This window comes from Sparus aurata, chromosome 5, assembly GCF_900880675.1.
Source record: "Sparus aurata chromosome 5, fSpaAur1.1, whole genome shotgun sequence".
In the NCBI taxonomy this organism is placed as follows: Eukaryota; Metazoa; Chordata; class Actinopteri; order Spariformes; family Sparidae; genus Sparus; species Sparus aurata.
This window is the reverse complement of record NC_044191.1, coordinates 270,763-293,991: the sequence shown is the minus strand read 5'-3', so window position 1 is coordinate 293,991 and position 23,229 is coordinate 270,763. Positions and strand designations below refer to the sequence as shown.

Below are 23,229 nucleotides of genomic sequence, written 5' to 3'. Positions count from 1 at the left end.
TAATGACTCTCCCACTGATGTAGACAGGGGTGTGTGTATTTTCCTTCTTCTGTGCAGTGTTTGCCTACTCTCCCTGTGCTTGCTTTCTCCTCTGGCACTCCGGGTTCCCCTACCATCAAAACAAGTACCATAGGTTGATTCTGCAGTCAGTGCCCTTGGCAGCACTGGCTAAGATCTGATGTTGGTCCTTGGGTGCAAACACGCACCCACGGCTCCCCCAGGATTGGTTAAATGCACCACTACCAGCTTCATTATGTTGTACATTGTATGATATGTGATCAGATATTCTTTTTCTCACTTCTGTGAGGAAGTCCAATATCCAGTTGCAGAGTGTTGTACTGAAGCCCAGATTGTTTAGTGTTCGATCAACTTCATGGGTGAGATTGTGTTGAATGCTGAGCTCAAGTCAACAAAGCGCAGTAGATGTGGCATCCTCTGTGGATCTGTTGTTTCTGAAAGCATACCGGTGAGGGTCCAGGCTTGCAGGGATGTTGTGTTTGATGTGCTGGAGAACTGGTTTCTCAAAACACTTCATCAAGATGGGGATGTGAGCCATAGGGCGGTAGTCATTAAGACTAGACATAGTAGATGTTTTAGGTACGGGAACGATGATTGCTGTCTTGAAGCACGACAGACAGAACAGCCTCCTGTGAAAGTGAGATGTGAACTCCAGACTGTGAGGTCTCAGCTGTATATGTAGCTGTCACAATCAGAGAGGAATGTGAAACTGACACTGGATTGCAAGTGTAAATAAGAGTAAAATAAATACATCATGGTGTCAGGCCATGACATATTTACCTGGTTGCCATGGTGCTCATCTCAGATGAACACGGTGTCAGAGGTAGGACCCAGGAGGAAGCTGTCACTTACAACAGAAGCTTTGTTCTAACTACACATCTGCTGTTTACTTTAGCAGAGGCTTCATTAACTGGCAGGTGCTGCACTTCATTCACCACACCTGCACTTACAATCTCAGACACACAGTTTATAATTATTGTAGGGTGAAACAGAAACAGACAAATAGGTGTTTGTACTAATTTATTAACACACCACGCACACAGTCCCAGAGTGTAGATTACCAGGTTCTGTTACATGTGAGGTGAATACAGACAAAGCCAGTAGAACTGCCTGATTTGCACTCTGTTTTCATAAGATAAGAGACTGTGATTCAGGAAGTTTCCACATCCAACATTCAAGCTCCTTGTATACAATACATAAGTCTGGAACTCCGACTGTCATGCTCCATATCAAGTTGCTGAAAAAGCCCTCTCTCAGAACCTGGAGTATAAGTTTTATCAGGGTTTCATTAAGTTGGTTACAGCCAGAAGGATTGAAAATGGGAGCAGGTAGTTAGTAATCATCTTAGTAGGGTTGCATGATATTGGAAAGAACTGACTTTTTTTCTACTAAAAAACAGACAGCAATGATAGAGATATGATAGAAATGAAATGGCTCCCTCAAACCATCGGAAACAATAAAACAAATGGCAAGTAGCAATGAAGTATACAAACAGACCACAGCTCTATTCAAATTTGGTGAAGGTGTGTGCTTGAAAGATGCCCCAGAGTTCAATCCACTTGGTAACAGAGTTTGTTTTCACCACAACCCCAAAACAGTTCAGTTCCAATCCATTTCACAACCACTAAAAGGAAAACAACTCAAAAGCCAGCTTAGGGTTTTATGGAACATCTCCACAAAAACAGTGCTGCTGCAGGCGGAAAGCTTAAGAGAAACTCTGAAAAACAACATTTCACCAGATTATTTCTCATCCAGAAGCAGACTCCAGAGACATGGCTTAGGTTTTACCCTTTAACCACACATCCTAAACCCTTTTGGGAAACCTAGCAGTTTTGGTACCTACGCCTAACCAGCTGTCCATAACTTGTTATATGTGAGATGTCTGAAAGCAAGCTTTGCATATTTATTATTACTAACTTGACCACAGAGCACTGAACATGCAAAACTGATGATAGAGGGCTCCAAGACCAAAGCTGCCGTATTTGATGAATCAATAATGACAACACGTTGGATTGGAAGGAATACAATCAAAAATATTCGACCCTTATCACATGAAAACAACTTGTTTTCCATTCAATGCAAGCATTTCTTTAACACTATTTTGTATGTATATATATATATTTTTGTATGTGTGTGTGTATATATATATATATATATATATATATATATATATATATATATATATATATATATATATATATATATATATATATATATATATATATCTATATATATATATCTATATATATATATATATATATCTATATATATATATATATAATATTATATTTATATATATATATATATATTTATTTATTTATAATAAAAAACAACTGTTTTAACTTTTTGTAATGTCTGCACATAGTAACAATGGTGTAATTTAATGTCAGAGAAACTGGTTACAAGTCTGTCAGTCAGGCCTTGGACAGGAAGCAAACTCCAATCCTCTGCATGAAGACTTCCCATCAACCTCCCCAACTTCCACACCCTTCTTTCTACCTGGCTACATAAAGGAGACCGCTCCATGGACGCTGGACGCTAGCACTACATGTAAATATCGAGGCCCAGTATAGATAAACATAAGTCCTTGGATACTGGGCGACAATAAAGACCTCAGTCTTTAGTTCTCAGTATATTTATCACCATGTATCACAGGTACACAATATGTGTATTCAAATCATTTGTAAGTTGTTTGCATAGTAGCTGTCACTGTTTATCCTTCTTTGCTTATGAAGAAACCAGACAGAATGTGTTACAGCATGATGAACAGAACTGCACATTATACGATAATAACACCCCCTGTGTTTTAGGTGTTTGTAACAGTTTGGTAACAGCTCACAGCTCCTCAAGCCTCTGCTTCGTTTCCCCTCTCCTCCTGAAACTCTTTAAACCAACCTAGTGCTTTGATGACTTAAAACAAGACATCAGTTACAGCAAATGTAATACAGCTATGGCAGTGGATACAGTGACATGTATTGTTTGATAATTGAGAGATTTAATGGCAGTGCCAGAGGCAGTGAGTGGTTGTTACAACATGACTTAACAGCAGCACATTGTTTAGACTGCTCTGTGTCTGTCCAAGTCTGCTCTCAATCAGGATCCATTCCCTCAGTTGTTCTAGCTCTGACTGCATGTCTCTTAATCGTAATCATTTTGTGAGCTTGAAATATTGTAATACTTATTCCTTAACTTTTGTAGCTATAAAACCTGAATGTGAATGTGTTGCTTTAACATCTCTGCAGCATCTAGCATTGATTGGAAACCTGTGTTAGCTGTTAGGGCTGGGCCTGTGAGGAACATGGAAGAGGAAATGGTACCAATAGTTAACATGCCTGAGCCGTGACAAAGGCCAGCTGCATGACGTGTGAGCGGCTGAATGACTCCATATGTTCTCTGTGTGCCGCACAGAGACCTGCACTGACTTTTTAACAGCTCTGTTGAAAAGTCAAGGTGTGGGTGCACTGATCTCACCCCAGGTCAGCCAGTCATTATTCTTCACACAGAGGGCTCTGTTAGCGTGAAAGCAAATGTAAAATTAGGACTTAAAATGAACCAAACTGAGAATTAATGTTCTCCTGAACTAAATTATGTCTAGCACTGGATGCTAACTGCATCCATTGCTAGGCGGGGCAGGAAAAATACAGAGTCAGGCACTCCAAAAACTTGATAAGTGCAGGTTTTCAGTGCATTTTTCAAATTTTGCCTGAAAATGGTTATATATTTTATATAGAAATAATTTTATATAGAAAATATATTCAGTAGGATTTTAAAGAATGAAAGGAATTGTCTCTGAATCCATATGTACCCTGTTGTGTTTTTATCAGCTGATTTGGTGACAGAAAGGGCAGTGACATGCAGCAAGGGCCTCAATCTGGATTCAAACCAGGAGGTAGTTGTTATTTAGCCCTCATTTGTACTCCTTTCTTTTTTCTTTTTCCCCTTTGGTCTTTTCTAGTGGATTGAAGACTTGTAGTGTAAGGGTATGATAAGGTGGATGAAATACCCCTCATAATGTCATGATTCTGGACTTTCCCCACTACTGTAGATGAAACAGAGTAGGTGCCAAGAGTCCAATAACTCTATCCTTTATTGCTCCATTTCTAGTATAAATATCACTGGGATTTGGTCCAGAGCCAACAGTTGGTAGAAGCTGCATTGAATAGTAGTTTGACGTAAGCTTTAGTCACTCTTGAAAGAAGCCACAGCTAAATCCAGAAGATGTGACTGATGTCTTGCAATGTGTTAAAATGAGAAGCAATTTTGTTGGTTGTTCAGATGGAATAGGAGACTGTAAATCTTGATCTTTGGTTTGAAATCCCCTCATGAGCAGAGGCTCAGTCAAAATAACAACCCCCTCTTTGAGAGGGTCTTGGGACTTCCTGTTCCTGGTACTACAAGCAACTCTCGTCCTGCCGCTGCCCTCCCCCACATACATGTCATCGCTGGGAGTTCTCAAAAACTGTCCAATAGGGCTGAACATATTTTAGATTCAGATTTTCATTTCCTTTTGGAAGCCAGACAACTTGAAGGAATATAGAGAAGTTTAACTTTTTTTAGGGGCCATGTCTTTCTCATGCACCATTTGACTCCACAGCTGATTACTGCCATTTAAACTTCAATGGTGCACATGCGCGCACATTCTCTCGCACTCACTCACACAGACACACACACACACACACACACACACACACAGTAGGACAATATGCTAATAATGTTGGAGCTACTCATGAAGTTAACTTGGTCTCTGTTTTACTCCTAGTAAGATGACAGTGTGAGCTAACATGAACAACACCAATAGCTTTGACCCTGAAAGCTAGATCGTTCATCGATCGTCTTTGCTTTTCTTACCGTCACATGTCCAAATATGGTCCATCAAATAGGTTTATGATAATGATGGAATGAAAAATGGCAGCCATTAGTGTTGTATTTATTTATTTTAGGAAGCAGGTTTTGTCCAAACTGCTAACTAGATAGTGGGCTTAACAGCTAACAGCTACTAATCCTCCCATCCCAGGTTTATCAGAGGAGAAAAAAATCCAAACACCAGCCTTTACTGATGCAGTACGACTCTACCGCCAAGCTCAAGGACATTATGGCACCTGGGAGATGATGTGTGGTGAACCATCACAGGTGAGTGTGGCAGTAGTAACATCTATCAATCCTCTGTCTCTTGGAGTGTGCCTGTTCTTTTCAAGTAGGAAGGAAGTCATGCTGCACTATCAAATATGCACACATTTTACATTTGCTCCAAGGTAAGGGCGGCCTGTCTTTCTAAAACGGAGGCGTAATATTCCTCCTTTTCCAAAAGCCGCCTCTGAGGTAGGCGTAAACATGTGACGTGATGTGAAGCTCGAAGTTGGGCTGTGAACAGTGACAACGAATTTGTCTTCAAAATAAGAGCTTTACATTGCACCCCATTGGAGTTTAGAACTGGGTTCTTAGCGGGGGGCTTTTAATTTGAAAGTAGTGACTGTTCCTAGTTTGCCAACACAACATCAAGCTAACACAACCAAACAGCTACAGAGACCCAGGAGACGCTAGCATCTCCTGGATCTCAGCGGCTGTCCAGTTGTTCATCTTAATGTCCGCGGATGAAATGATGGACTGACTGCTGTGATCAGCTGTTTCCTGGTTTAAAAACTCCCCGGCTGTGGGTCGCACTACAGTGCAGGTCATTGACACCTCTGCCCACCTCACGCAGAGCCAATTTGCCCGTCCTGGCGGCTTGGTGCCCTGTCTAAAAACATCTACTGATGAAACACACCAGGCTTGGTTGTGTATTGTAATGGGTGAAGCAGCAGCTCTGGCACGCTTTATGTAACATACAGATCAATCACAGGGAAACACATTCTCTAAATTCCTGCCCCTTCCACTAGCATCGTTTGTGGTGTGCATCCAACAAAGTGAGACTGTTGACTGTCTGCTGAGCGTTTCCACTTCTGATCTTGCATGGCCCAGGTTTCTATACCTCTACTGAGCAGTGCTAAAACTCCATGCAAACCCACACAGACATCACATGATGTTCCAGCTCTTTAATGGCTGATCCTCCTTTTTAACAGGAAAACAAATGTTTATGTGAATAAGATGTTACATGGTAATTAGGAACAGCCATTTTCAGTGTTACGTGGCTGTTAGCAAAAACTGCTCGGGAAAGAACCAAAGGAACAAGACAAAGAGCCCAACACATCGATCCGATCCTCAAAATCTCAATCTGGTATAGGTATGACAAAAAGGGATTAGCATCAGAATCAGGGTTGTATGTTCAATAATGTAGCACTCCAAAGAGGACTATAGCAACAAAAATATATATTGTTTTTAATTCAGTCATACTGCACAGAGAAAATGTGTTATGCTTTAAAAATATATGCTTATATATATGTGTGTGTGTGTGTGTGTGTGTGTAGATCCTGTCTAACCTGGTGATGGAGGGTCTCCTCCCTGTGCTGAGGGACCTCATCTCTCCCCGCCTCAAGGGCAAACTACATGACAGGCAGAGGAACTGGATGCTGGTACAAATCTTCTCCACATACATCCACTTATACTGTATGTCTTTTTAAATCAAATCATTTTTAAAAAAAAGAATATCTCTACAGATCTTTTAGAAGGTGAACAGGGGGAAGAGGCTGGTATCTTAAAACATAAATGCCGACTGGGCAGAGGCATTTCATTCACTTAAACAGAGCGACTGAAAAGAGCAGGAGTCTCTGCCTTCATATGTGTGTTTCCTCTGTGTCTGTGTGTGTAGATCAGTGATGCGGTATACAGCCTGGTGCAGGGACAGTGTCAAGCCCAGTATGAGGCAGTGTTGCAGAAGTGTGAGGTGGCCCGCTCCTCTCTGGAGGCCTCCATACGGACAGACATGGACCAGATCATCACCTCCAAGGAGCACATCACCAACAAGATCAGAGGTTAGTGAGAGAGCGGACATTGATGTCTGCTGAAAGACAGAGGGGAGAAATTTCTCAATCCATGTTTTTATGCTGTTCTTTTTTCAATTTCTATGCCAGTCTGAATCTGTAATTATTCTTCATTGCTACATGAAAGGCATCCAGTCTAGCATCTGACACTAGATAAAGGTAAAACATGTTTTGAGTGGCACACTTGCCACTCCATAAATAAAGAAAGAAATGCTTGTATACAACTACGCATACTGCTGTATTACACTGATGTATTCCTGATCAGTAATGTTCCTGTTAAAGATATCTCCTGACATTGCTGCATCAATTATTGTTAACCCTTACCCATTTTAGGTTACTGCTGAAATGAAAGAAAATAATGTGCGTACTGCAGAAGGACCAGCAAACACACATTACCCAACACTGACTCATAACACTGGATTCAACCTCCATTCTTTACATTTGTACCACTGTTAGCCAGCAGTCTGACAGCTTCCTGTCGCTGTCACACAGCCGAGTCATGGCACACATACTCAATTCCTCACAATGATAAAGGGAACTTTCAGCTGCTGCTGTGTTGCAGTGACAGTGGAGAGGATAGTCAACAGTAGCAGCACAATAAGAAGATAAATGCAATAACATATAAGTGATATTAAAGCCAAGAGAGGGATATGCCACTGTAAATTGATTAATAATATCAGATATATAATCTTATAAAGGTAGATTTGTGTTTTTATTATTCAATCAAAAAAAAAGTTTGCTTCAATCAAAATATATATTTTCAATAAAAAAAACCTTCACTTCAATCAAAAAAACCATACAAACAATAACAAACAACAACACTTCAAATGTTTTGGTTTTTTTAGGGGGGTTCAATTTTATTTTTGCATTTGAACAGTTTTTTCTTTGATTGAAAATATTTTTTTTGATTGAAGCAACTTTTTTGGGATTGAATAATTAAGACACAAATGTCCTACCCATAATATGGCCCAAACACAAAAAAAGATTACTTCAATCAAAGATAACATTTTCAATAAAAAAAAAGTGTTCAAATGCAATTTTTTGAGTCTCAAATATTTTTTTGCATTCAAAAACTTTTTTTCTATGATTGAAAAAGTTTTTTTTTGATTGAAGTGATTTTTTCATTTATGGAAAATATTTTTTTTTTGTTTGAAGCAACTTCTTTTTTGATTGAATTATAAAGACACAAATGTCCTACCCATAACATGGCCCAAACACAAAACAACATTACTTCAATCAAAAAAGTTGCTTCAAGCGAAAAACCTTTACTTCTATCAAAGAAAACATTTTCAATCAAAGAAAAACAGTGTTCAAATGCATTTTTTTGAGTCTCAACTATATTTTTGCATTCAAAAACTTTTTTTCTTTGATTGAAAAGGTTTTTTTTATTGAAAATATATATTTTGATTGAAGCAAACTTTTTTTTGATTAAATAATAAAGACACAAATCTACCTTCATATAATCTGACCTATTGTATTTATATCTTGTAATGTGACAGTGCATACTTGCTTTAAAGAATTTAAAGGAACGAAAGAAACATTGTGATATCACCAAGAGCCAAATTATGACCCATGTAATCTGGCTGCATTTATAATTTATATATACATTTTCTGTAAAAGTAATGTAGTCTTCATATTGACTGAATCGTGAAGGAGTGCTTTGTCTCAAAGAGTGACCCATGTCCATCGTTCCCCCACAGAGGTAGTTCTCCACAAATCTGAGAAGCTGCTGAAGGTGAGCATCCAGCCCTACATCAGCTCCATCCTGGACGCCCTGATGGAGCCGACCAGCCGAGGCTTCGCTGAAGTCCGTGATGTGTTCTTCAGAGAACTGGTGGACATGAGCAAGAACACTCTCAATGACGGCACTAAGGAGGCCTTGGCACAGGTGAGGAGGTAGAGGAGGAGGTTAAGGACTGACAGACTTTGCTGTGACAGCAACCTGAGTAATCAGCAGGCCATCAGACCTTTCAGGACTAAAAATATTGCATGTATGAAGTGGTATTGCCATCAGCTGTGCAGTGATTTGAAATCTGTGTGACTTTGAAATCAGAAATCCCACAATAGTCCAGTGATTTGTGAAACTAGAATAACCTATGTTTTTGTCCCACATCCCTGCCGCCTCCTCCTCCTCCTCCTCCTCCTCCTCCTCCTCCTCCTCAGCACATGGAAAAGATTTCCATGCTGGCCTTCCACCCGGTGAAGATGCAGAGCTGCTATGAGAAGGTGGAGCAGCTGAGTCTGGAGGGTCTGCAGCAGAGGTTTGATGTCTCCAGCCCCTCAGTGTTCGTCCAGAGGGCCCAGATCCTCATGAGAGAGGTGACGCTCTAACACTGGTCCTGTTTGCAGTCTGGGTTTTACACTGGAAGTTGTGCTGGTCCTCAGTTACAGCCTCATTCTGGTTAATTACAACTTCAAGTCTTATTTTCATGGTTATGTCCATAGTTTCAGTTATTATAACATTGTACTATTCAAATACTTGGCTAGGATTTGAGGCAGCACAATGACATCATAACAACTCAGTCTGACTGGTCAGAAAGTCGAGCAGACCAAAAAAATTCTAGATTAAGCTAGAGATGTAAGTAACAATCCCTCATTGCACAGGAAAACTGTACACAAACGTGTCCCGAACAGCAGTTATGTAATCATAGCTTGGCAACTGTAACTATTTTCACAGCAGGCCTCAAGCTTCAGGTTTCTAAGCATGCTGCAGTGGCTGCAGGTTTTAAGAGCAGTGCTTCTGTCCTGCTATTGGATTGAAGTAACTTTGCCTGAGATCACTTTGCTAAACTCTTCGGTTTATCCTTATCCACAAATCCTTTTTTCTTGTGTGAACATGAAAACGCAAACAAAACAGCAGACATCTGAGCTTTGTGTGGTTTGGATACCTAGAACGCCAGAAAGTCTTTACTGCTGCCTGGGAAAGGCATGTAGTATGTCCTTGCAAGTGTGAATAAAAGTACAAGGTGTTGAGACACTGAAGTATACGACAGTTCACTAGTTTTAGTTTTATATGTGATGCTTTCTACATTGTATTGAAGCTTAAATATCATCTAGCATGTCTCTGTGAGATAAAGCTATAAAGCGCAGGGCCTTAAGGAAACAATTGCATTCATGTCTCATGTTTCCAGACCTGCACAAGAACTCAGCAGTCTCGGCAAAGAGATCCAAGAGGCAAGAGAAAGCCATTCTGGCAATCAGCCCCCCCCATCCCCCCATGGATAAATCACATCATGACCTCCTCAGTGAGGCTCAGTGGGGGGGGTCTGCACTTGAACTCAAGGTCATTTAGAGTTCACGTATTGTTTAGAAACTGCATACATTCAAGCTGTGAAGCCTGTCCTCAAGTCCTGCACTGCAAAAAATTAAGATAAATCCAAGTCTTGAAAAATCTCCCTATAAAGTCCATTTAGTAGCAGCAGGTGAAGTGTGCCCGCGTTTGTTGGAGTTGTGGATGTTCAAACTTGAGTCACTGAGTCATTGATGAAAAACATTGGTTCTTTTTGTGCAGCTGCACCAATCACAAGTGTTGAACTCTCTTCTACAAATCAGTCCCGTTTCCTAAGTCAAGTATAAACTTTCCTCTTAACTTAAAAATGTAGCTTTGTAGTGTAGGAGCATAAGTAACACAATGTCAATAGAAATAGTGCCGGGTGCTCTTTAGTAACAGGACAAACCAGAGACAACTCAGGCAATCAAAATACAAGAACATGCATCCGACACGGAAGGAGGTATGAAAGGGCCGTTATAGTGGCTAAATCATTAAAAAGCACACATTTCCACCACTAGGTCTCTATCAGGGCTGCAAACAACAAACACCATGATGTGGCATCGTTTGTACAAAAGATAATAGCCCTTTCGTGCTAATCAAGTGATTGGCTTGGATTGGGGGAGCAAAATGACAAGTCAATCTGACGTGTTATAAACCATCCAGTATTTTTTTGTAGATTATCTTAACATTTATTTGGAGGTAAAATGAATGCACCTGAGATGTAAGTAATAATCCCTCATTGCACAGGAAAACTGTGTACACAAATGTGTCCCGAACAGCAGTTATGTAATCATAGCTTGACAACTGTAACTAGGCACAGCAGGCCTCGAGCTTCAGGTTTCTAAGCATGCTACAGTGCTGTTCCTGGGTGATAATCTGCCGGGATTTATCACGTTCAAACTACACCACAGCAACCAAAGGATCCAGAGTGCAGGGTGTAAGTTCAGTGCTTCTGTCCTGCTATCTGATTGAAGTAACTTTGCCTGAGATGACTAAACTCTTCGGTTTATCCTCATCCTCAAATCCTTTTTTTTCTCATTATAAAAACATATCGGGTGAAACAAACAGTGAAGCGATGAAATGACAAGAGAACAGGAGACATACAAGTTTACATGCATATATAAATAATCTGATAACCCAAAATGCTGTGAAATAGAAGGCGAGTCTGAAAAGAAAATTACTTTTATAAAAACATATCAAACTAGAAAGGTATTCAGTAGAGCGCATACCTCCACCAAGGCATAACAGTCCCCTCTAACTCAATCAGGCCAAATCCAATAAAAAATCAAATGAATTTAAATCTGTCTGATCCAGATTTATTAGGATCTACATCACATTGGACTCACTCAAATATACCAGCCTCCTAAATACGCATGTTTTTTTTGAAAATATTTTTTGGGCCTTTTATGGCTTTATTGATAGGTAAGCTGAAGATATGACAGGAAAGAGGGGGAGAGGGGGGGAGTGACACGCAGCAAAGGGACCCGGGCCGGGAGTTGAACCCAGGTCCGCTGCAGAGCCTCGGCACATGGGACGCGTGCTCTACCCACTGAGCTAAACGGTGCCCATGTTTTGTTTTTTTAATGAAGATTCATACAATTGGAAATGGCCTCATCTCACAATGTTAAAAGGAAGTGAGTAACACTTTCTGGATCTGTCCTTTTATCATCTGGGGTCTATTCTGGCCTGAGACCAATTCTCTATCCAAGTTTCATGGAAATCCTTTCATTAGATTGTGTAATCCTGCTGATAAACCAACCAACCAGTAATTGGACACAGCTGAAAACATAATTTGAAGTAAATACATTTGTGCATCTCCATAAAAGTCCTCGTCAAAGAACCAGATGTATGTATGGACATGGTTTTCTGACATTAAATTGTACATTATGGTGCTAGGCAGATGCTACCTTCAAATGCCCTCAGAAATCTTGTCAGTATAGTGAAGTTTGTTCAAGCATATACAGTATTTCTAATCCGGTTAAAATACAAAAGCCAAAAGGTTTTAGTACAGTCGGTTTCTGCCTACAAATGTTTCTGGGACTGTATTTATAAAGCGTTGCGGTACAGGAGTTGCTCCTTGTGATCAGAGTATAAGAAAATTTAGAAATATGGCATTTCAAAGAATTTTTCCTCAAAATCAAGACTAGCTCCTTGTAAAGAAAGAGTTATTCATGAAGCATCTCAGCCCTGAAGAGAGCTCCTCAGGTGAAAATGTGTTAGAAGTAGGGAGGAGGCACTTTAAGAACCTGAGGAGTTTCTTCATCAGAGGAGAAGGGAGCGAATAAAACGCCACAGTTTAGATCATGCAGGCAGAATGTGTGCTCGATCTCATTAGAGAAGTGATCAAATCTCTGACACAACGCAGTAACACCAGAAGAGCAGAAATGAAAGTGATCACAGCACTGAGATATTTGGCAACTGTAAAAATACATTTGTATATATAAAAAATTACAATTTCAAAATTCCCTCCTGTTATATAACTCCAGCTGAAGTGTTTTTAGGATCAGTTAGGAGCTCTCTGAGAGGATTCTCAGAATGTTTGTGAATACAAGCCGGGTGTTTTTGATTCAGCAACAGAACTCTGTGGTTGACCAGTGAGTTGATCTAATCCAGCAGATAATGAAGTCAGTATCTGAGTTTTATAGCCTTCTGGAATCATTTATTCTTTGACCAAGTTTTTATCAAAACGCTGATGCTGATGCTGATGCTGATGCCGTCCCTGTGTTGACTCCAGCCTCCTGCTCTGATGCTAACACACACACATACACACACAGACTCACTGCTCTCTGTGTGCTAGAATGTTTGAAAAATGTCTTTGACCTAATTTGCAGTCAAGCACTGTTTTTCAGAAGCTGTCTGTTTTACATGCAAATAATGTATGCATCTTGGACCAGATGAATAATTATCACTGATGTGATATCATTTTATTTATCTCCAAATCATTTTCCTATCAAGACACAAGGTAAAGTTATACTGCAGCTTCCTTTTGCTCAGTGTTTGTTGAAGGACTGGATGAAGTCCAGCTTGTTCTAACAGCTGCAAGAACAGTATAGTAGAACTGTAGGGGCAGTAACTGAGGAGAACAATGAATGAATGTGAATCTGTACTATTATGTGCTTATGTGGAAGCACATCATGGAGAGCAACGGGACTGTAGGTGGTTTATTATTTACATTTTAAACTGTAAATGCAAATGTCACTAGAAATACTCAAGTCAGTCACTAACCTGTACATGAAATTATATAAAATCTTTCGGTTGTATTGTGCCCCCCCCCCAGCAAATGGATGATGCAGTGTACACGTTTGAGCAGATCCTTCACCAGAGCCTGGAGTCTCAGACTACAGAGGAGCTCTGTAAGACCATCCAGCGCTGCCAGGACAGAGTCATTAAGGTGAAACACACAAGCAATCACACATTCAACAGTATGAAGCCTGGTTGTGTCAACGACCCACAAGTGGCCCTAATGATTCTGAAACTCAGAGCCCACACAGCCCTTCACAACTCTGTAAGGACACTCCCACACAGAGTTGAAAAGCCTGCAACTCCCCTCCAGTTAGTTAGAACTGAAGAAGCCTCTTGGATGAGAGGTGAAACGTCTTCAAGAAACTGAAACAAGTCCAGTTGCCTACGATACAGCATTTTGTATTTACTGTATTAGCACATTTGATATCCAAAGGCAACCGAAAATGCTTTACAGATCCTAAAAGAAAAAGCACAAGAAATACAGTAGAAAATCAATAAAAGCACCAGCAAAGCAAACGTTAACAACCAGAATAAAAAAGATAAACTTGCAGGACGATGTCTGAAGCCCTTTATCACTTGTTATTGTAGTACATTCACAAGCTTTACTAACATTAACAATGCTGAATGCTCATCGCTGCTGGTGAAGGAGTCCCACCCTGCAGGTCACTATCACAACACTGGGCAGCTCCTTCAGTGATACACTGATACACCCCAAGTGTGTGAAGGAGCGGTATCACAGGAAGGTCCTCAGTGCTGTTAGACTTTACAGCCTGCACTGCTCCCAGTAGACCTCAGTCTGCACTGTGCAGTACAACCATACACAACTCATTTCTCATCTTTGGTTTGGTCAGTTTTTTAATAACCATATGTATTATTTGTAAATAACAATTCACTGCCACAATGTTTATATTTGCATGTTAATTATGTGCAATATTGCTTTTGTAATATTACTGTCCTTCGGCTGCTGTGGCAAAGAAAATTCCCATTCGTGGGACAATAAAGGAATACTGATTCTGATTGTTGACACCACAGGAAGATTTCTCAACAGTGGTGGAAAGTAAATGTTACCTTTTTTAAATTGTACTTTTTAGAATGAAGCAGTTCACTGATGGAAAATATATGAACACATGTATGTAATGTATGATAAAATCATATGGTGGTTTCTAATGCTTTTTCTTTTTTGTTTGTTAATTTTCAGAAATTTGACTATGACAGCAGCACAGTGAGGAAGCGTTTCTTTCGCGAGGCTCTCCTCCAGATCTTCATCCCCTACATGCTGAAACAGCTCAGCCCGTCCTGTGCCCCAGTGAGTCTCACTGCATTTTGTGAGCAAAAACCTGAAAGATTAATGTACTTTTTGTGTCTGTTTTGTGTTCTTGTGCAGTGTCAAACTGTACCAAGTGTCTTTGTCATGTATGTCATCATGAATAAGACATGTAGTAATACTGTAACAGATGGTAGAAGTGTATCTGCCTTGATCTGTATATGTTTAAGTTTAAGTTTACATGAGGATGTTTAGAAAGATGTTTAGTTCATATAAAGGTAAATTGAGATGATGAACGCTTTTGACTGTTGTTGCTGTGAACTGCAGGAGCTGCCGCGCTTCCAAGAGCTGATCTTTGAGGACTTTTCAAGTTTCATCCTGGTGGAGAACATCTTTGAGGAGGTGGTGCTGCACTCTGTGATGAAAGACATCATGATGGGTCAGTCTTCTGCTTTTTGCACCAAAAAATGGTTTTGTGGACCAGGATGCTGCATCCTATGGCTCCCTAGTTATCACTGGATGGGAAATGTCACTGTTAGACATACACAAAGGATTGCTCTGATACTTTCTCTTTGTTTCTTTGTTTTCTTTAGTGTTTCATTTTGTTCAGCATTTTAAATAATTTCCAGAAGAGATAGCAGGCCACCTTAACTTTATCATAAATAAAGTATTTCTTGAAACAAAGCAAAAAACCCTTTAAACGTAAAAATTACCCAAATATATGTATACGAAATATACAAAACCACCGAAGCAGAGAGCAGCTGTGTTTACCATGTTTTTTTTAAATCTTTGTATCTATCCTGGTATATCATGTTACTATTGAAAAGCTTTATGGTATGAACTGTGCTGTATTATGGAAGCAAATTTTTTACCATAATTCAAATTAAAATGCATTTACAGAAATGCTTTTTAATTTTAAGAATGTAGCTGCATTTTTTGACTCATAAATAAAATTAGTAATAAATCATCCAAATTGCATTTTCATTTTCTTCTTCAAGACTGCTCATTTTGTAACTTAATTCAAATGATAAAGAAAAGGACATTTAAGATTTAATATTCAAAAGATGGCCCAGCAAATAGGTACCAAAATTCAATTTGAAATGTCAAATTTGAAAATTAAAATGCATTAGCAGAAATGCTTTTTCATTTCAAAGTCAGAGCTGCATTTTTTGACTCATAAATAAAATTAGTAATAAATCATCCAAATTGCATTTTCATTTTCTTCTTCAAGACTGCTTATTATGTAACTTAATTCGAATGATAAGGAAAAGGACATTTAAGATTTAATATTCAAAAGATGACCCAGCAAATAGGTACCAAAATTCGCAAACGCGAACCATGGCTGGCTTGACCGCAGTACAGAACCGGACATGGTGGTGATTTCCCCGCTGTTTCTGAAAACATGTACCACAGTCTATGCTACCAACACAGCCTTCACACTCTCCTCTTGTCCCTTCTCTTGCTCCAGTGTCGAATAAGCACACCACCGCCCCCTAACGTAGATGCGTAGCACGGTCGGTCAGACTGGGGGCTGAAGAAGAAAAGAGGCCGCTGACGTCACTCTCCTGCGCCGCTTGGGATTGCGAATTCAAATTGTATTTTGGACCTTTTTTTGCGGGGGGGGGGGCTTCAAAACGAAAAAGCAGTTTTCTTTGTCTTTGTGTAACAAAATGAGCAGTTTTGAAGAAGAAAATGAAAATGCAATCTGGATGATTTATTACTAATTTTATTTATGAGTCAAAAATGCAGCTCTGACTTTGAAATGAGAAAGCATTTCGGCTAATGCATTTTAATTTTCAAATTTGACATTTCAAATTGAATTTTGGTACCTATTTGCTGGGTCATCTTTGAAAATTAAATCTTAAATGTCCTTTTCCTTATCATTTTAATTAAGTTACATAATAAGCAGTCTTGAAGAAGAAAATGAAAATGCAATTTGGATGATTTATTACTAATTTTATTTATGAGTCAAAAAATGCAGCTCTGACTTTGAAATGAAAAAGCATTTCTGCTAATGCATTTTAATTTTCAAATTTGACATTTCAAATTGAATTTTGGTACCTATTTGCTGGGCCATCTTATGAATATTAAATCTTAAATGTCCTTTTCTTTATCATTTGAATTAAGTTACAAAATGAGCAGTCTTGAAGAAGAAAATGAAAATGTAATTTGGATGATTTATTACTAATTTTATTTATGAGTCAAAAAATGCAGCTCTGACTTTGAAATGAAAAAGCATTTCTGCTAATGCATTTTAATTTTCAAATTTGACATTTCAAATTGAATTTTGGTACCTATTTGCTGGGCCATCTTTTGAATATTAAATCTTAAATGTCCTTTATCATTTGAATTAAGTTACAAAATGAGCAGTCTTGAAGAAGAAAATGAAAATGCAATTTGGATGATTTATTACTAATTTTATTTATGAGTCAAAAAATGCAGCTACATTCTTAAAATTAAAAAGCATTTCTGTAAATGCATTTTAATTTGAATTATGGTACAAATTCGCTTCCATACTGTATCGCATTTAAGGATATATTGCGACATTCAAACACATGATATTGAAAAACAGTCGGATTGAGGTTGATCATGTACAGCTTCACCAAACAATTATTGCTGTTGTCAATGTACTAATTACCTGTTTAAAAAACACTGCATGTATGGTGCTGAGTGTGAACATGATGTGACTGGCTGAGAGTATTTATTTATAACCACATCTATATCCTCCAACTCCCAGCTTTTTTGCACTTTGCATTGCTGCTCGTACATTAACCAGAATCTCAGGCTAGCTTAGAGATCGTCAATGCACAATCAAAACAGGGCCCGATATCACTTAGGTTGAACATTTTGAAGGAATAATTTACCCAAAAATTCAAAAAAGTTGTCATTGTCTACTCACCTGCCTTGGGGATGGAGTTTCACAGAAAACAGCATTGCATCCATCTTTAATGTTAAAGTGAAACTCTCGCCAAAAAGCAACCGAGGCTTTATTTGTGATTGAATATGAGTCAAACCTTCGTGTAAAAGCATAATTACGATGAAAGAGGCACTTTTAAGATTTACCGTAGTTTCGTTTTTGGGCAAGCCAATTTTTAATGGGGTACAGGTGCACTCTGACACTAGCATCAAAATCGCTATTTTTTAAACATTAAGAAGGCTTGACACAACATGAAACTTTGCCCGTAGTATCACCAGGGTCTCTACACATGAACACGAGCATTGAGAACATTGTTTGTGTGCACAGAGTTTATGAAAAAGAAGCTTTTTGAACAACTCACCTTAGCAGCAGTAGCTTGTTCCGCTAGCCACTGTCATGGCAGCCGAGAGGTATTGATCTCTAAATGCAACGTAACTTTGAGGACAGTTAAGGTCCCCAAGTACGACCTAACAGGCAGAAGAGTAATGGTGGACCTCCTGCCTGTTAGGTCGCACTCGGGGATCGACACTTTTTGTCTGCTATGATGGCAGAGCGCCGGAGGAGCTACTGCTAACGTGAGTTGTCCAAAAACCTTCTTTTTAGTAAACTCTGTGCACACAAACAGTGTTCTTAATGCTCGTGTTCATGTGTAGAGACCCTGGTGATACTACGAGCAAAGTTTCATGTTGTGTCGAGCCTTCTTAGTGTTTTAAAAATAGAGATTTTGATACTAGCGTCAGAGTGCCCCTGTACCCCACTGAAAATTAGCTTGCCCGAAAACGAAACTATGGTAAATCTTAAAAGTGCCTCTTTCTTCGTAATTATGCTTTCACACGAAGGTTTGACTCATATTCAATCACAAATAAAGCTTTGGTTGCTTTTTGGCGAGAGTTTCACTTTAATATCCAGATAAATTAATGTTGACAGAGGACCTACAGATAATCTCAATCATTTAAACGCATTGTCTATCCTAAATCTTAAACTGTCTGATCAAATCATACCATTTAGTGTCTCATTATTACACATTCACAGTATCTACAAAAGATTTAAATCTCGACGAATTTTTTTAATTGTTGCAGTCTTTAAGCCTTGAGGCAGTTTCAGTGCAGCCTGAAATATTTCTGAGTCAAGTGTTTGCTAGATTAAAGAAAAATACTTGATGTAAACTAATTTTGCACAGAAACACTTGTTCCCAGTAATGTAACCAGACAATGCTGCATTTTATGAGACCTGTAATGCTTTAATATACTTAATATTTTCTGAGTATACCTCCTGAAAAGAACTATGTGATATTGTACAAATTGTAGTGTAAATAAAACCAGCACTCAGAAATATTGCACACGGTTGGTACAAATGTGTTTGTAGTTGTAACATAATTTGCATTAGTTAAAGAGTTTAGAGGAAATTAGGTGGGAAAATGACATTTTAGATTCCTTTTACTTAGTCTTCTTTATTACTCATCTTGTGGAAGCCCATTTTAACCTTCTCTCTCTGTCTGTAGCTGTGAAGGAGGCAGCAGTCCAGAGGAGACACAACCTGTACAGGGACAGCATTGTCCTCAGCAACAGCGACCCCAGCCTGCACCTCCTAGGAGAAAACCCTTCTATCGACTGGGCAGGAGAATATGGAGGGACCCAAGAGGAGGTGGACGATACAGGGGAGGATGCTGAGGGGGATGCTGAGGGTCAAGTGGAGGTGTCCAATAAGAGGAGGAGGGTGAAGCAGGTGGTGTCCATGATTCAGATCGAGGGCTCACCAGCCCTGCCCAGTGAGTCGTGCATGGAGGTGCCTGGCGTCAATGACATCCTAGAGGAGGACGGGGAGGAGGAGGAGGAGGATGAGGAGGAGGAAAACTCAGATGTCAAAGCTTCTCCTGACAAGAATGAATCTACAAGTCCTAAAGCTTCTGAGTATGCTCCAGACGGTTCTGTCTCAAAGGAGGAGGAAGCCAAACCAGAGGTGCAGGGTAGAGAAGACATCCTGACAGAAAGTGCTATAGCCATAGAGGAGAAGGGAGAGGGCAGCCAGATGATGGCGGAGGAACAACCACCCTCCAACCAGGAGGTTTCAGAGGAGGCACTGCCACCACCACCTTCTAAGGAAATCCTTTCTGAGGCTACAGAAATGGCTTCAGAGAGCGCATCGGAGGCGACATCAGTGTTGCCCCCGCCTCCACACAATGACAGCGGCTTCCAGTCTCCCAGCAGTGAAGGAACAGAGGAGGAGGAGGTGGTCCCGCCGACAGTAGAGGAGCACCCTGAGGTGAGGGAGGAGGTGGTCCCGCCGACAGTAGAGGAGCACCCTGAGGTGAGGGAGGAGGTGGTCCCGCCGCCACTGGAGGAGGACCCTGAGGTGAAGGAGGAGGTGGTCCCGCCGACAGTAGAGGAGCACCCTGAGGTGAGGGAGGAGGTGGTCCCGCCACCACTGGAGGAGGACCCTGAGGTGAGGGAGGAGGTGGTCCCGCCGCCACTGGAGGAGGACCCTGAGGTGAGGGAAGAGGTGGTCCCACCGCCACTGGAGGAGGACCCTGAGGTGAGGGAGGAGGTGGTCCCGCCACCACTGGAGGAGGACCCTGAGGTGAGGGAGGAGGTGGTCCCGCCGCCACTGGAGGAGGACCCTGAGGTGAGGGAGGAGGTGGTCCCACCGCCACTGGAGGAGGACCCTGAGGTGAAGGAGGAGGTGGTCCCGCCGACAGTAGAGGAGCACCCTGAGGTGAGGGAGGAGGTGGTCCCGCCGCCACTGGAGGAGGACCCTGAGGTGAGGGAGGAGGTGGTCCCGCCGACAGTAGAGGAGCACCCTAAGGTGAAGGAGGAGAGTGTTGCCGCAGCACAAGAGGAAGCGACCAAAACCAGTGACTCTGAGACCAAAAACCAGTGATGAAATCATCCCCATTTGTTTGACTTCAACAGAGTCCTGCCCCATTTATGTCCTTCTGATAAACATTAAAGAGCCATCATGCTGTTTTAACCACATCAGTTTTCAGTTTCTACATCATATCAATCACTGAGCAGGGCTCAGGTGCTGTCCTCATTTTTTTGAAAAAAATTTTTTTCTGTATGATTTTCACAACTTTCCATTGGACAAATGTACAAACGCCTATGTTTCACTTGTTATTTTCTCTTCACCTGGTATTAATGTGAGCACATTGGACAACCTTGAGTTCCTAATGGTATGTTATAAACAAGGTACAAGAACACCAAGTTGTGGTGCCTTTGGTGAAATGGATGTCAGTTGATTTAACTCTCAAGTCCCTCTTGTTAACCGTGAGGGCTTCAGCCTTTTGATTCATTTATCATAAATGTTGGTGTAAATGCAGTTGGAAAGGAAACCCCCTGTTAGTTAGTATTGGACCTAATGCTTTCCAGAATGCGGAAAAGTCTCAAGGTGATTTTTTAAAATGATCTTATTTCAAATTTGCGTTGTAATTTTTTACTTGTTTGGATGTACACAGTGACGTCTCAAGACTGGACAATTTCTTTGTGTTGGTGGGAATAACAATATTTTATGAGTTTATTCCTTAATAAAGAAAGCTTTTGTATATTTTGTATAAATACTTAGATGGACCAGTGAACTGTCATTTTACATAATTTTATATCCCTCATCGGTGCCTTAGCTTGATCTTTCCTGCCTACATTATTTATTATTTTGCACCCCTTCTCCTTTTGACCAGTTTACTTTTAGATATATTTTTTTTTACTCTTGTATGATATGAATGACTGTTATTGAAAATAAATCATTATTGATTAATTATCAATTAGTCTTGATCTTTGTCATTACTACTCATGAGCAGAGGTTTCACAAGTCCACACATTGCTTCCTCCAGTAGAAGTTCAGTTACTTGTGTAAACAAAGTACAGGGTCTCATGTACTCAGAATATCAAAGTAAAAAGTAGACCTCTGAAGGACATTTGTGGCTCAAGCTAACTGAAGCTCACATCATATCTTCAGGTTAAATGCATACATAGATAAAATGACCAAAATGTACTATAAACTGGGAAATCTGTACAGTTCTGTCTAGGGATGTCTAAAGTATTCCTCATTGAAAGTGTATATGTTCACAGTATGATTAAGACATTTGCGCTGTATTCCATAAAACTATCCAATCATGTTGCTCATCAGTTGCTTTACAGGCCAGAATTGGAGGGCTATGTTTGGAGCAATCACATAAAGTGCTGAACTCTGCCTGACACATTTATTTGTCATTCTGTATTTACTTCTTGTTTTGCATTATTTCTAACCTGTTTGATTAAGTCTTGAAAATGATAAATGCCTTTTCTTTACACTTCCAGCATAAACAACCAACCTATTACAGTTCTTACACTTGAAGCAAAACTCTCGCCAAAAAGCAATCTAGGCTTTATTTGTGAATGTATATGAGTCAAACGTAAAAGCATAATTACGATGAAAGAGGCACTTTTAAGATTTACCGTAGTTTCGTTTTTCAATCAATGTTCATTTTCACTGGGGTACAGGGGCACTTGTACACTAGCATCAAAATCGCTATATTCAAAACAGTAAGAAGGCTTAACACAACATGAAACTTTGCTCGTAGTATCACCAGGGTCTCTACACATGAACACGAGCATTGAGAACATTGTTTGTGTACACAGAGTTTACTAAAAAGAAAGTTTTTCTAACAACTCACCTTAGCAGTAGCTTGTTCTGCTAGCCGCCGTCCTGCCAGTGAGAAGTGTCGATCTCCGAATGCGACGTAACCTGGAGGTGAGTTAAGGTGGACCGCTCCTAAAGCTTAGTTCCATATAAATGCGAAAAACAATATTGACCTTGAAGTTGAAAAAGGAGCCTCATATAAGAAACAATAATAAAATAAAAAGCCAGAAAAGTCATGTGAGATATCGCATGGATAGTTGTTGCTGAAAGACAGTAGCGGTCCACCTTAACTGTCCTCAAAGTTACTTTGCATTTAGAGATCAATACTTCTCGGCTGCCATGACAGCAGATAGCAGAACAAGCTAATGCTAAGGTGAGTTGTTCAAAAACCTTCTTTTTAGTAAACTCTGTGTACACAAACAATGTTCTCAATGCTCGTGTTCATGTGTAGAGACCCTGGTGATACTACGAGCAAAGTTTCATGTTGTGTCGAGCCTTCTAAGTGTTTTAAAAATAGCTATTTTGATGCTAGCGTAAAAGTGCCCCTGCACTCCATTAAAAATTGTCTTGACCCGAAACCGAAACTACGGTAAATCTTAAAAGTGCTTCTTTCGTCGTAATTATGCATTTGCAACTGAACTTGGCAAGATTCGTTTTTGTTAAATTTTTGGGAAATAACACCACAAAAATAGTACACCTTTTATTGTTTACACAGTATACAGTACAATTAGCATCAACAGCTATTTACAGGAAGGACCTCCAGAGGGTTCTTGACTTATTATAAATACAGATGAGAGTTGGCCAACAGGTTAGGCTGCTGGTGTCGGTGCTGTGTCAACCCTCTACTTTTACTGGCAGTGATTGTCCTGTAGAAAGAATAGCCCAGTTGACTGTGACAGTACTGACAGTAAATACAGCTTTTCAAGGTCCTTGAAATGTCATATTACTTTACAACATTACTTGTCCAATCCCTGTTACTGAAAAGTCA

General features: G+C 40.0%; 1 protein-coding gene across 3 annotated transcripts in view; it reads left to right on the top strand.

The window, feature by feature from the left end:
• niban2b (niban apoptosis regulator 2b) overlaps positions 1–21,384 on the top strand; it is a 47,489-nt gene extending 26,105 nt beyond the window's left edge. For 2 of the 3 annotated variants that reach the window (XM_030418157.1, XM_030418156.1), the window contains exons 6-14: positions 5,033–5,148; positions 6,423–6,527; positions 6,764–6,926; positions 8,636–8,823; positions 9,099–9,254; positions 13,484–13,597; positions 14,648–14,755; positions 15,041–15,152; positions 19,132–21,384. In XM_030418157.1, the coding sequence (XP_030274017.1) occupies positions 5,033–5,148; positions 6,423–6,527; positions 6,764–6,926; positions 8,636–8,823; positions 9,099–9,254; positions 13,484–13,597; positions 14,648–14,755; positions 15,041–15,152; positions 19,132–20,507 (2,438 nt within the window). In that variant the 3' untranslated portion in view covers positions 20,508–21,384. The remainder of the gene's footprint in view (positions 1–5,032; positions 5,149–6,422; positions 6,528–6,763; positions 6,927–8,635; positions 8,824–9,098; positions 9,255–13,483; positions 13,598–14,647; positions 14,756–15,040; positions 15,153–19,131) is intronic. The other variant, XM_030418158.1, reaches the window with a different exon arrangement.
• Positions 21,385–23,229: the final 1,845 nt, after the last annotated feature.